General features: G+C 55.8%; 1 protein-coding gene across 1 annotated transcript in view; it reads left to right on the forward strand.

Moving 5' to 3' along the window:
- Nucleotides 1-12,807, forward strand: part of LOC117057971 (mucin-3B-like) — a 37,511-nt gene that overhangs the window by 5,194 nt on the left and 19,510 nt on the right. Inside the window, exons 5-8 of the mRNA XM_033168812.1 lie at nt 91-231; nt 4,603-4,798; nt 5,448-5,489; nt 7,126-7,233. Of these exons, the coding sequence (XP_033024703.1) occupies nt 91-231; nt 4,603-4,798; nt 5,448-5,489; nt 7,126-7,233 (487 nt within the window). The remainder of the gene's footprint in view (nt 1-90; nt 232-4,602; nt 4,799-5,447; nt 5,490-7,125; nt 7,234-12,807) is intronic.

Consider the following 12,807-nt stretch of genomic DNA (forward strand, 5'->3'; position numbering starts at 1 on the left):
CACTCCCGCAAGCAGCGGCACCCACGTCGTCGGCCACCACGGCCAGCACTCCCGCAACTAGCGCCACCACGTCGTTGCCACCACGGCCAGCACTCCCGCAACCAGCGCCACACGTCGTCAGCCACCACGGCCACCACGTCGTCGGGCCACCACGGCCACACTCCCGCAAGCAGCGCCACCACGTCGTCGGCCACCACGGCCCACCACTCCCGCAACCAGCGCCACCACGTCGTCAGCCACCACGGCCACCACGTCGTCGGCCACCACGGCCCCACTCCCGCAAGCAGCGCCACCACGTCGTCGGCCACCACGGCCAGCACTCCCGCAACTAGCGCCCACCACGTCGTCGGCCACCACGGCAAATACTCCCCCAACCAGCGCCACCACGTCGTCGGCCACCACGGCCAGCACTCCCCCAACCAGTGCCACCACGTCGTCGGCCACCACGGCCAGCACTCCCCCAACCAGCGCCACCACGTCGTCGGCCACCATGGCCAGCACTCCCGCAAGCAGCGCCACCACGCCGTCGGCCACCACGGCCAGCACTCCCCCAACCAGCGCCACCACGTCGTCGGCCACCACGGCCAGCACTCCCGCAACCAGCGCCACCACGTCGTCAGCCACCACGGCCACCACGTCGTCGGCCACCACGGCCACCACTCCCGCAAGCAGCGCCACCACGTCGTCGGCCACCACGGCCACCACTCCCGCAAGCAGCGCCACCACGTCGTCGGTCACCACGGCCAGCACTCCCGCAACCAGCGCCACCACGTCGTCGGCCACCACGGCCAGCACTCCCGCAACCAGCGCCACCACGGCCAGCACTCCCCCAACCAGCGCCACCACGTCGTCGGCCACCACGGCCAGCACTCCCGCAAGCAGCGCCACCACGTCGTCGGCCACCATGGCCAGCACTCCCACAACCAGCGCCACCACGTCGTCGGCCACCACGGCCAGCACTCCCGCAAGCAGCGCCACCACGTCGTCGGCCACCACGGCCAGCACTCCCGCAACCAGCGGCACCACGTCGTCGGCCACCACGGCCAGCACTCCCGCAACCAGCGCCACCACGTCGTCAGCCACCACGGCCACCACGTCGTCGGCCACCACGGCCACCACTCCCGCAAGCAGCGCCACCACGTCGTCGGCCACCACGGCCAGCACTCCCGCAACTAGCGCCACCACGTCGTCGGCCACCACGGCAAATACTCTCCCAACCAGCGCCACCACGTCGTCGGCCACCACGGCCAGCACTCCCCCAACCAGTGCCACCACGTCGTCGGCCACCACGGCCAGCACTCCCCCAACCAGCGCCACCACGTCGTCGGCCACCATGGCCAGCACTCCCGCAAGCAGCGCCACCACGCCGTCGGCCACCACGGCCAGCACTCCCCCAACCAGCGCCACCACGTCGTCGGCCACCACGGCCAGCACTCCCGCAACCAGCGGCACCACGTCGTCAGCCACCACGGCCACCACGTCGTCGGCCACCACGGCCACCACTCCCGCAAGCAGCGCCACCACGTCGTCGGCCACCACGGCCACCACTCCCCCAACCAGCGCCACCACGTCGTCGGCCACCACGGCCAACACTCCCGCAAGCAGCGCCACCACGCCGTCGGCCACCACGGCCAGCACTCCCCCAACCAGCGCCACCACGTCGTCGTCCACCACGGCCAACACTCCCCCAACCAGCACCATCACATCGTCGGCCACCACGGCCAGCACTACCGCAAGCAGCGCCACCACGTCGTCGGCCACCACGGCCAGCACTCCCCCAACCAGCACCACCACATCGTCAGCCACCACGGCCAGTACTCCCGCAAGCAGCGGCACCACGTCGTCGGCCACCACGGCCAGCACTCCCCCAACCAGCGCCACCACGTCGTCGGCCACCACCGCCAGCACACCCGCAAGCAGCGCCACCACGGCGTCGGCCACCACGGCCAGCACACCCGCAAGCAGCGCCACCACGTCGTCGACCACCACAGCCAGCACTCCTCCAACCAGCGCCACCACGTCGTCGGCCATCACGGCCAGCACACCCGCAAGCAGCGCCACCACGTCGTCGGCCACCACGGCCAGCACTCCCGCAAGCAGCGCCACCACGTCGTCGGCCACCACGGCCAGCACTCCAGCAAGCAGCGCCACCACGTCGTCGGCCACCACGGCCAGCACTCCCGCAACTAGCGCCACCACGTCGTCGGCCACCACGGCCAGCACTCCCGAAACCAGCGGCACCACGTCGTCGGCCACCACGGCCAGCACTCCCCCAACCAGCGCCACCACGTCGTCGGCCACCACGGCCAACACTCCCGCAAGCAGCGCCACCACGCCGTCGGCCACCACGGCCAGCACTCCCGCAAGCAGCGCCACCACGCCGTCGGCCACCACGGCCAGCACTCCCCCAACCAGCGCCACCACGTCGTCGGCCACCATGGCCAGCACTCCCGCAAGCAGCGCCACCACGTCGTCGGCCACCACGGCCAGCACTCCCGCAACCAGCGCCACCACGTCGTCGGCCACCACGGCCAGCACTCCCGCAAGCAGCGCCACCACGTCGTCGGCCACCACGGCCAGCACTCCCGCAACCAGCGCCACCACGTCGTCGGCCACCACGGCCAGCACTCCCACAACCAGCGCCACCACGTCGTCGGCCACCACGGCCAGCACTCCCCCAACCAGCGCCACCACGTCGTTGGCCACCATGGCCAGCACTCCCGCAAGCAGCGCCACTACGTCGTGTGCCACCACGGCCAGCACTCCCGCAACCAGCGCCACCACGTCGTCAGCCACCACGGCCACCACGTCGTCGGCCACCACGGCCACCACTCCCGCAAGCAGCGCCACCACGTCGTCGGCCACCACGGCCAGCACTCCCGCAACTAGCGCCACCACGTCGTCGGCCACCACGGCAAATACTCCCCCAACCAGCGCCACCACGTCGTCGGCCACCACGGCCAGCACTCCCCCAACCAGCGCCACCACGTCGTCGGCCACCACGGCCAGCACTCCCGCAAGCAGCGCCACCACGTCGTCGGCCACCACGGCCAGCACTCCCCCAACCAGCGCCACCACGTCGTCGGCCACCACGGCAAGCACTCCCCCAACCAGCGCCATCACATCGTCGGCCACCATGGCCAGCACTCCCGCAAGCATCGCTACCACGTCTTCGGCCACCACGGCCAGCACTCCCCCAACCAGCGCCACCACGTCGTCGGCCACCACGGCCAGCACTCCCGCAAGCAGCGCCACCACGTCGCCGGCCACCACGGCCAGCACTCCCGCAACCAGCGCCACCACGTCGTCGGCCACCACGGCCAGCACTCCCCCAACCAGCGCCACCACGTCGTCGGCCACCACGGCCAGCACTCCCCCAACCAGCGCCACCACGTCGTCGGCCACCATGGCCAGCACTCCCACAACCAGCGCCACCACGTCGTCGGCCACCACGGCCAGCACTCCCGCAAGCAGCGCCACCACGTCGTCGGCCACCACGGCCAGCACTCCCGCAACCAGCGCCACCACGTCGTCGGCCACCACGGCCAGCACTCCCGCAACCAGCGCCACCACGTCGTCGGCCACCACGGCCAGCACTCCCCCAACCAGCGCCACCACGTCGTTGGCCACCATGGCCAGCACTCCCGCAAGCAGCGCCACTACGTCGTCTGCCACCACGGCCAGCACTCCCGCAACCAGCGCCACCACGTCGTCAGCCACCACGGCCACCACGTCGTCGGCCACCACGGCCACCACTCCCGCAAGCAGCGCCACCACGTCGCCGGCCACCACGGCCAGCACTCCCGCAACCAGCGCCACCACGTCGTCGGCCACCACGGCCAGCACTCCCCCAACCAGCGCCACCACGTCGTCGGCCACCACGGCCAGCACACCCACAACCAGCGCCACCACGTCGTCGGCCACCACGGCCAGCACACCCGCAAGCAGCGCCACCACGTCGTCGGCCACCACGGCCAGCACTCCCCCAACCAGTGCCACCACGTCGTCGGCCACCACGGCCAGCACTCCAGCAAGCAGCGCCACCACGTCGTCGGCCACCACGGCCAGCACTCCCCCAACCAGCGCCACCACGTCGTCGGCCACCACGGCCAGCACTCCCGCAAGCATCGCCACCACGTCGTCGGCCACCATGGCCAGCACTCCCGCAAGCAGCGCCACCACGTCGTCGGCCACCACGGCCAGCACTCCCGCAAGCAGCGCCACCACGTCGTCGGCCACCACGGCCAGCACTCCCGCAACCAGCGCCACCACGTCGTCGGCCACCACGGCCAGCACTCCCGCAACCAGCGCCACCACGTCGTCGGCCACCACGGCCAGCACTCCCCCAACCAGCGCCACCACGTCGTTGGCCACCATGGCCAGCACTCCCGCAAGCAGCGCCACTACGTCGTCTGCCACCACGGCCAGCACTCCCGCAACCAGCGCCACCACGTCGTCAGCCACCACGGCCACCACGTCGTCGGCCACCACGGCCACCACTCCCGCAAGCAGCGCCACCACGTCGTCGGCCACCACGGCCAGCACTCCCGCAACTAGCGCCACCACGTCGTCGGCCACCACGGCAAATACTCCCCCAACCAGCGCCACCACGTCGTCGGCCACAACGGCCAGCACTCCCGCAAGCAGCGCCACCACATCGTCGGCCACCACAGCCAGCACTCCCGCAACCACCACCACCACCTCACCGATCACGACTACCACCACTCCCACAACCACAACCACCACCTTACCGGCCACTACTACCACCACTCCCACAACCACAACCACCACCTCACCGGCCACTACTACCACCACTCCCACAACCACAACCACCACCTCACCGGCCACCACTACCACCACTCCCACAACCACAACCACCACCTCACCGGCCACCACTACCACCACTCCCACAACCACAACCACCACCTCACCGGCCACCACTACCACCACTCCCACAACCACAACCACCACCTCACCGGCCACGTCTACCACCACTACCACAACCACAACCACCACCTCACCGGCCACTACTACCACCACTCCCACTACAACCAAGCCGGCCACGACTACCACCACACCCACAACCACCACCACTACATCACTTACCACTAGCAGCTCCACTATGCCACCAGTTACAACTTCATCCACCACCACCACTACTAGACAGACCATTACAGGTGATTATTTGATTTTGTTTTGCTAGATGTGTTTTCAATGGCTGCTATATAGCTGTGTGGGAAATTGGAAACAAATATGAAATTTAGCCACTTCCTTTTCCTTAAAGCATTTTTTCATGTAAGGCCTAACCCCACATTCACATCTCAGAGTTCTGTAGCCCTTCCATTTCATCTGCATGGGGAACCTTTGACTTTAACTTGGCGGTTTCTGGAATTTTTGAGTTCCCTGAGTTTTAGCTTTTTTCAGCTTTGTGGTTCTCCTTGCCCCAGAGAAGCCTTCCTTTTCTCTGGCAAGCTTCTACGAGGTTTCTGGTGAGGTGTGAATACTTCATACAGGTATGTCTTGGCCCAGGAAGATCCTTGTGGCACAAGTATACTATGAAGACCAGCTTCCTAACCAGTTTCTTCCATTGCTTTTTTCTGGGGGCACGCAGGGGTACCCATACCCCTAAACATTTTGTGAATCTTTGTACTATTGTCCGTTTACTTTATTTATTCCCCCACCCCATTTGAACTATAAAATGGTGATTTTCTTGAGTCATTTTTTGAAGAAAAAAAGCACTGGTTACCTCAGTTCCCTTTCCCACAGCAGTCCATTTTCATTGGCTTGCATCTCCTTCTCTTTCTTTCCTTGCTGTGGTCTAAACCACTGAGCCTCTTGGGCTTGCCGATCAGAAGGTCAGCGGTTCGAATCCCCGCAACAGGGTGAGCTCCCGTTGCTCTGTCCCAGCTCCTGCCAACCTAGCAGTTCAACCGCATGCCAGTGCAAGTAGACAAATAGCTACTGCTGCAGCAGGAAGGTCAAAGGTACCGCTGCGGCAGGAAGGTCAACGGTGTTTCTGTGCACTCTGCTTTCTGTCACGGTGTCCCGTTGCGCCAGAAGCGGTTTAGTCCTGCTGGCCACATGACCCGGAAAGCTGTCTGTGGAAAACACCGGCTCCCTTGGCCTGAAAGCGAGATGAGCGCCACAACCCCATAGTCGCCTTTGACTGGACTTAACCGTCCAGGGGTCCTTTACCTTTTTACATTTAACCACAGAAGGCAAAGGAAGTTTGCCACTTCAGCGGATAATGCCATCAAACTGGAGTTTGGCCATAGTGGTTTGAACATTTTAGAGAGTGTTTTTTGGCAACTAGCTGCAAAGGGGGTTGTACACATTCAATGTGGACAATGTGGACAAGGGAGATTCAACGTGGACAATGTGAAGGTCAATGTTGATTTCCCCGCAACAACGCTCACCAAGTTCCAAAATTAACAGGAATTAGGGCCTTGGTGCCATGCCTGAAAACATGGCCCAAAGCTGATTAGACAGGGCACTTCTAAACCCTTTCAGATGAACTTAATACGTTTGTCATTTAAGTGTATTTTGGAAGCTGCTACCTTCCCTCTCCGGGTGGTGCTGTGGTCTAAACCACAGAGCCTAGGGCTTGCCGATCAGAAGGTCAGCAGTTCGAATCCCCGCAACAGGATGAGCATTTGTTGCTCAGTCCCAGCTCCTGCCTACCTAGCAGTTCCAAAGCACACAGTGCAAGTAGATAAATAGGTACCTCTCCGGCGGGAAGGTAAACGGCGTTTCCGTGCGCTGCTCTGGTTCGCCAGAAGCGGCTTTGTCATGCTGGCCACATGACCCGGAAGCTGTACGCCGGCTCCCTTGGCCAGTAAAGCGAGATGAGCGCCACAACCCCAGAGTCGTCCGTGACTGGACCTAATGGTCAGGGGTCCCTTTACCTTTTTACCTTCCCTCTCCACTCATCTTCAACGTGTGGCACCTTAAAAGAGTAGCAAGTTTTTCATGCCATCCTCAGCTGAGACACAATTTTCAGCTCCGAGGAATTGTGAAACGTTACTTGAGTGTCAAGAGGAATTTCACTTCCCGGCTGTGTTTTTCTCTATATAGATTGCTGCTAACCACATTTTTTTTGGGGGGGGGGAACCTTCTCTCTTCCAGAAACGTGTGAAAATGGGGGGACACACGATGGCATCAAATGTTTGTGCCTTAGCAATTTCTATGGGCCGAAGTGTGAGTTCCCAGTTGAAGACATACCTTTAGAAGTGGGTAAGTGAAACCAAGAGCAACCTGACCCCTATTCTCGCAGAACAGACCCAAATACATTCCAATCCCTACTGCGCCAAATATAAGACCGGAAAGATTAGAGTATCATATGCATAAAATACCGCAAAACATACAAAATGATGTATTAATAACAGTAACAATAATAATTTATTATGTATGCCCCGCCCATCTGGCTGGGTTTCCCCCAGCCACTCTGGGGAATCAAACTGAGAAACAAGGGACACACAACTTACAATTTTTTTTATTTTAAAAATATCCCTGAACTCCTCACATTCAGAGGCTGCCACACACAAAAAAGGACAGGATATGGCATGGGCACCAGGACATAGGCATCATGAGAGCAATGCCCTAGAGATTATTATCCCTGTTTCCACGCCTAGGCGTATTTCCTGGACTAATGGGAAGGTGAACGACTCAGCAAGTTGTAAATGTGGCCTGGCTGGTGTTGCCATGGTAACCCAGTGCACCTGGCACCTTATCCCTGGAACACCCAGGTGTGAGGAATGTGTCCTTTTGCACAGCAGACATTTCTCCAGCTGAAGAAGACTGATTTACGCAGAGTCATGAAGGCTGATCTGAACCCAGAGAACTAGGAAACGCCATGCATATTATTTCGACAACAAGCTGTTACTCAGTAACTCAGAAACTTTGCTGAGTGACTTTAGATGTGGTGTTTAAATGAGGGTGTTTAAAACAAACATTAGAACAATTTAAAAAAACAACAACAACACCAGCAACAAGGTATTAAGATGATCTGGGCTAGGTATAAAGTCCTATCTATTTATTTATTTTTTACAAAACCCGCTGGTTATGGTTCCAACTCGTGTGAATAAGTCTTAAAAGTAAAGCATGCACACGGAAGCTCACACCAAGAACAAACTTAGTTGGTCTCTAAGGTGCTACTGGAAGGAATTTTTTATTTTTATTTTGTTCTTATAAGTTATTTGCCAGGTAGCCAACTATTAACTGTTACAGGTGGGTAGCCGTGTTGGTCTGCCATAGTCGAAACAAAATAGAAAATTCTTTTCAGTAGCACCTTAGAGACCAACTGTGTTTGTTCTTGGTATGAGCTTTCGTGTGCATGCATCTGAAGAAGTGTGCATGCACACAAAAGCTCATACCAAGAACAAACACAGTTGGTCTCTAAGGTACTACTGAAAAGAATTTTCTATTTTGTTTCAACTATTAACTGGGTACTGTTAAAGAAAATTCTGTTCTTTAATAGTAAATTGTACCCTCTGTCACCATCAACTATATGCATGTATTTTGCATTTTTCTCTGTTGTGAACCACCCTGGGATCTTTGGGTGAAGGGTGGTATGCAAATTTAACAAACACCACCAACAACACCAGCAATAATAATCTATATACTAATTCCCACTGAAGTCTTTGTTTATCCTTGTTTACCCTTATGTAGTTTGTGTGTGTGTGTGTGTGTGTGTGCTAAACTGCACCACCAACCCACAAGAAAGAAATACCAAGAGACTCGGGCTAACCCTGAGGCAGACATACGCTTATTTTTAAAAAAATTATCTGCGTGTGGGGAAACTTAAGGCACACTGGAATCCCCCCAAATAGCAGCGGTGCCGAATGCTGGAAAATGAGCTCATGTCCACACTTTAAAACACTTTGTACTACTTTAACTGTCATGGCTTCCCCCAAAGACTCCTGGGAACTATAGTTTACTATTGAACAAACTGCAGTTCCCAGAATGTTGAATTAGGGAGGGGAAATGACAACTGGAAAGGAGCAGGGGAAAATATAATTGTCTTTAGCTTTAAAATGCATCTCTGGGTTATTTGTGGGGCCTGCCTGGTGTTTTTACACGAGTAGAATGTGTCCTTTTATTTAAAATGCATCTCTGGGTTATTTGTGGGGCCTGCCTGGTGTTTTTACATGAGTAGAATGTGTGCTTTTATTTAAAATGCATCTCTGGGTTATTTGTGGGGCCTGCCTGGTGTTTTTACACGAGTAGAATGTGTGCTTTTATTTAAAATGCATCTCTGGGTTATTTGTGGGGCCTGCCTGGTGTTTTTACACGAGTAGAATGTGTCCTTTTATTTAAAATGCATCTCTGGGTTATTTGTGGGGCATAGGAATTCGTTCATATTTTTTTTCCAAAATATAGTCCGGCCCCCCACAAGGTCTGAGGGGCAGTGGACCGGCCCCCGGCTGAAAAAGTTTGCTGACCCCTGGTCTATAGGTCACGCCCCGGTTCATTGTGAGAAGCTCTCCCAGAGAGAGCTATCCATAGACATCAGCGAAGAAATGAAAGGATTTAATATGGCTGGGATTGGGCAGCAGGGCATCAACCCCACTACATCACACACACACACACACACACACACACACACACCCCAAAAAACCACCAAATGGAATGGAAGAACCCAAACATAAATCGAAACCCTAAATAGTACAGTAACAACTGAGCATATTTAGTGGGCGGGAAATGCTGGCTGATTCTAGGGGGGGTTGGGGGGTAAATCAAAAACATTTGTGGTGGGGGCAACAGTTGGGGGCTTTAAACCATATGTTTAAAGCACTCTTAACCACTACAGCGGCCATAGCTTCATAGCTGTCAACTTTTCCCTTTTCTTGCGAGGAATCCTATTCGGAATAAGGGAATTTCCCTTTTAAAAAGTTGACAGCTATGCATAGCTTCCCCACAAAGAATCCGGGAAATTGTAGTTTGTTCTGGGTGCTGGGAATAGTAGCTCTGTGAGGGGTTTCCTGACAGCTCTCAACACCGTTGTATGTATAAATATGATATAAATATACGATATAAATGAGATTAGATATTTATATGGCACTTTTGAGCTCTTAAAAGAGCACTCAGAGCACAATAAATCCCATGGACAAAGTTATACCCACCACCACCTTGCCGATCACGACTACCACCACTCCCACAACCACAACCACAACCACCACCTCACCGGCCACCACTACCACCACTCCCACAACCACAACCACCACCTCACCGGCCACCACTACCACCACTCCCACAACCACCACCACCACCTTACCGATCACGACTACCACCACTCCCACAACCACAACCACCACCTCACCGGCCACCACTACCACCACTACCACAACCACAACCACCACCTCACCGGCCACTACTACCACCACTCCCACTACAACCAAGCCGGCCACCACTACCACCACACCCACAACCACCACCACTACATCACTTACCACTAGCAGCTCCACTATGCCACCAGTTACAACTTCATCTACCACCACCACTACTAGACAGACCATTACAGGTGATTATTTGATTTTGTTTTGCTAGATGTGTTTTCAATGGCTGCTATATAGGTGTGTGGGAAATTGGAAACAAATATGAAATTTAGCCACTTCCTTTTCCTTAAAGCATTTTTTCATGTAAGGCCTAACCCCACATTCACATCTCAGAGTTCTGTAGCCCTTCCATTTCATCTGCATGGGGAACCTTTGACTTTAACTTGGCGGTTTCTGGAATTTTTGAGTTCCCTGAATTTTAGTCTTTATCAGCTTTGTGGTTCTCATTGACCCCAAAAAGCCTTCCTTTTCTCTGGGAAGCTTCTGCGAGGTTTCTGGTGAGGTGTGGATACTTCATACAGGTATGTCTTGGCCCAGGAAGATCCTTGTGGCACAAGTATACTATGAAGACCAGCTTCCTAACCAGTTTCTTCCATTGCTTTTTTTCTGGGGGCACACAGGGGTACGCATACCCCTAAACATTTTGTGAATCTTTGTACTATTGTCCATTTACTTTATTTATTCCCCCACCCCATTTGAACTATAAAATGGTGATTTTCTTGAGTCATTTTTTGAAGAAAAAAAGCACTGGTTACCTCAGTTCCCTTTCCCACAGCTGTCCATTTTCATTGGTTTGCATCTCCTTCTCTTTCTTGCCTTGCTGTGGTCTAAACCACTGAGCCTCTTGGGCTTGCCAATCAGAAGGTCAGCGGTTCAAATCCCCACGACGGAGTGAACTCCCGTTGCTCTGTCCCAGCTCCTGCCAACCTAGCAGTTCAAACGCATGCCAGTGCAAGTAGACAAATAGCTACCGCTGCGGCAGGAAGGTGAACGGTGTTTCTGTGCACTCTGCTTTCTGTCACGGTGTCCCGTTGCGCCAGAAGCGGTTTAGTCCTGCTGGCCACATGACCCGGAAAGCTGTCTGTGGAAAACACCGGCTCCCTTGGCCTGAAAGCGAGATGAGCGCCACAACCCCATAGTCGCCTTTGACTGGACTTAACCGTCCAGGGGTCCTTTACCTTTTTACCTTTTACCACAGAAGGCAAAGGAAGTTTGCCACTTCAGCGGATAATGCCATCAAACTGGAGTTTGGCCATAGTGGTTTGAACATTTTAGAGAGTGTTTTTTTGCAACTAGCTGCAAAGGGGGTTGTACACATTCAATGTGGACAATGTGGACAAGGGACATTCAACGTGGACAATGTGAAGGTCAATGTTGATTTCCCCGCAACAACGCTCACCAAGTTCCAAAATTAACAGGAATTAGGGCCATGGTGCCATGCCTGAAAACATGGCCCAAAGCTGATTAGACAGGGCACTTCTAAACCCTTTCAGATGAACTTAATACGTTTGTCATTTAAGTGTATTTTGGAAGCTGCTACCTTCCTTCTCCGGGTGGTGCTGTGGTCTAAACCACAGAGCCTAGGGCTTGCCGATCAGAAGGTCAGCAGTTCGAATCCCCGCAACAGGATGAGCTCTTGTTGCTCAGTCCCAGCTCCTGCCTACCTAGCAGTTCCAAAGCACACAGTGCAAGTAGATAAATAGGTACCACTCCGGCGGGAAGGTAAACGGCGTTTCCGTGCGCTGCTCTGGTTCGCCAGAAGCGGCTTTGTCATGCTGGCCACATGACCCGGAAGCTGTATGCCGGCTCCCTTGGCCAGTAAAGCGAGATGTGCGCCACAACCCCAGAGTCGTCCGCGACTGGACCTAATGGTCAGGGGTCCCTTTACATTTTTACCTTCCCTCTCCACTCATCTTCAACGTGTGGCACCTTAAAAGAGTAGCAAGTTTTTCATGCCATCCTCAGCTGAGACACAATTTTCAGCTCCGAGGAATTGTGAAACGTTACTTGAGTGTCAAGAGGGATTTCACTTCCCCGCTGTGTTTCTCTCTATATAGATTGCTGCTAACCACATTTTGGGGGGGGGGGACCTTCTCTCTTCCAGAAACGTGTGAAAATGGGGGGACACATGATGGCATCAAATGTTTGTGCCTTAGCATTTTCTATGGGCCGAAGTGTGAGTTCCCAGTTGAAGACATACCTTTAGAAGTGGGTAAGTGAAACCGAGAGCAACCTGACCCCTATTCTTGCAGAACAGACCCAAGTACATTCCAATCCCTTGTTATTGTTGTTGTTCAGTCGTGTCCGACTCTTCGTGATCCCATGGACCAGAGCACGCCAGGCATGCCTATCCTCCACTGCCTCTCGCAGTTTGGCCAAACTCATGTTAGTAGCTTCAAGAACACTGTCCAACCATCTCATCCTCTGTCGTCCCCTTCTCCTTGTGCCCTCCATCTTTCCCAACATCAGGGTC

Source organism: Lacerta agilis, chromosome 14 (genome assembly GCF_009819535.1).
Source record: "Lacerta agilis isolate rLacAgi1 chromosome 14, rLacAgi1.pri, whole genome shotgun sequence".
NCBI classification, from domain to species: domain Eukaryota; kingdom Metazoa; phylum Chordata; class Lepidosauria; order Squamata; family Lacertidae; genus Lacerta; species Lacerta agilis.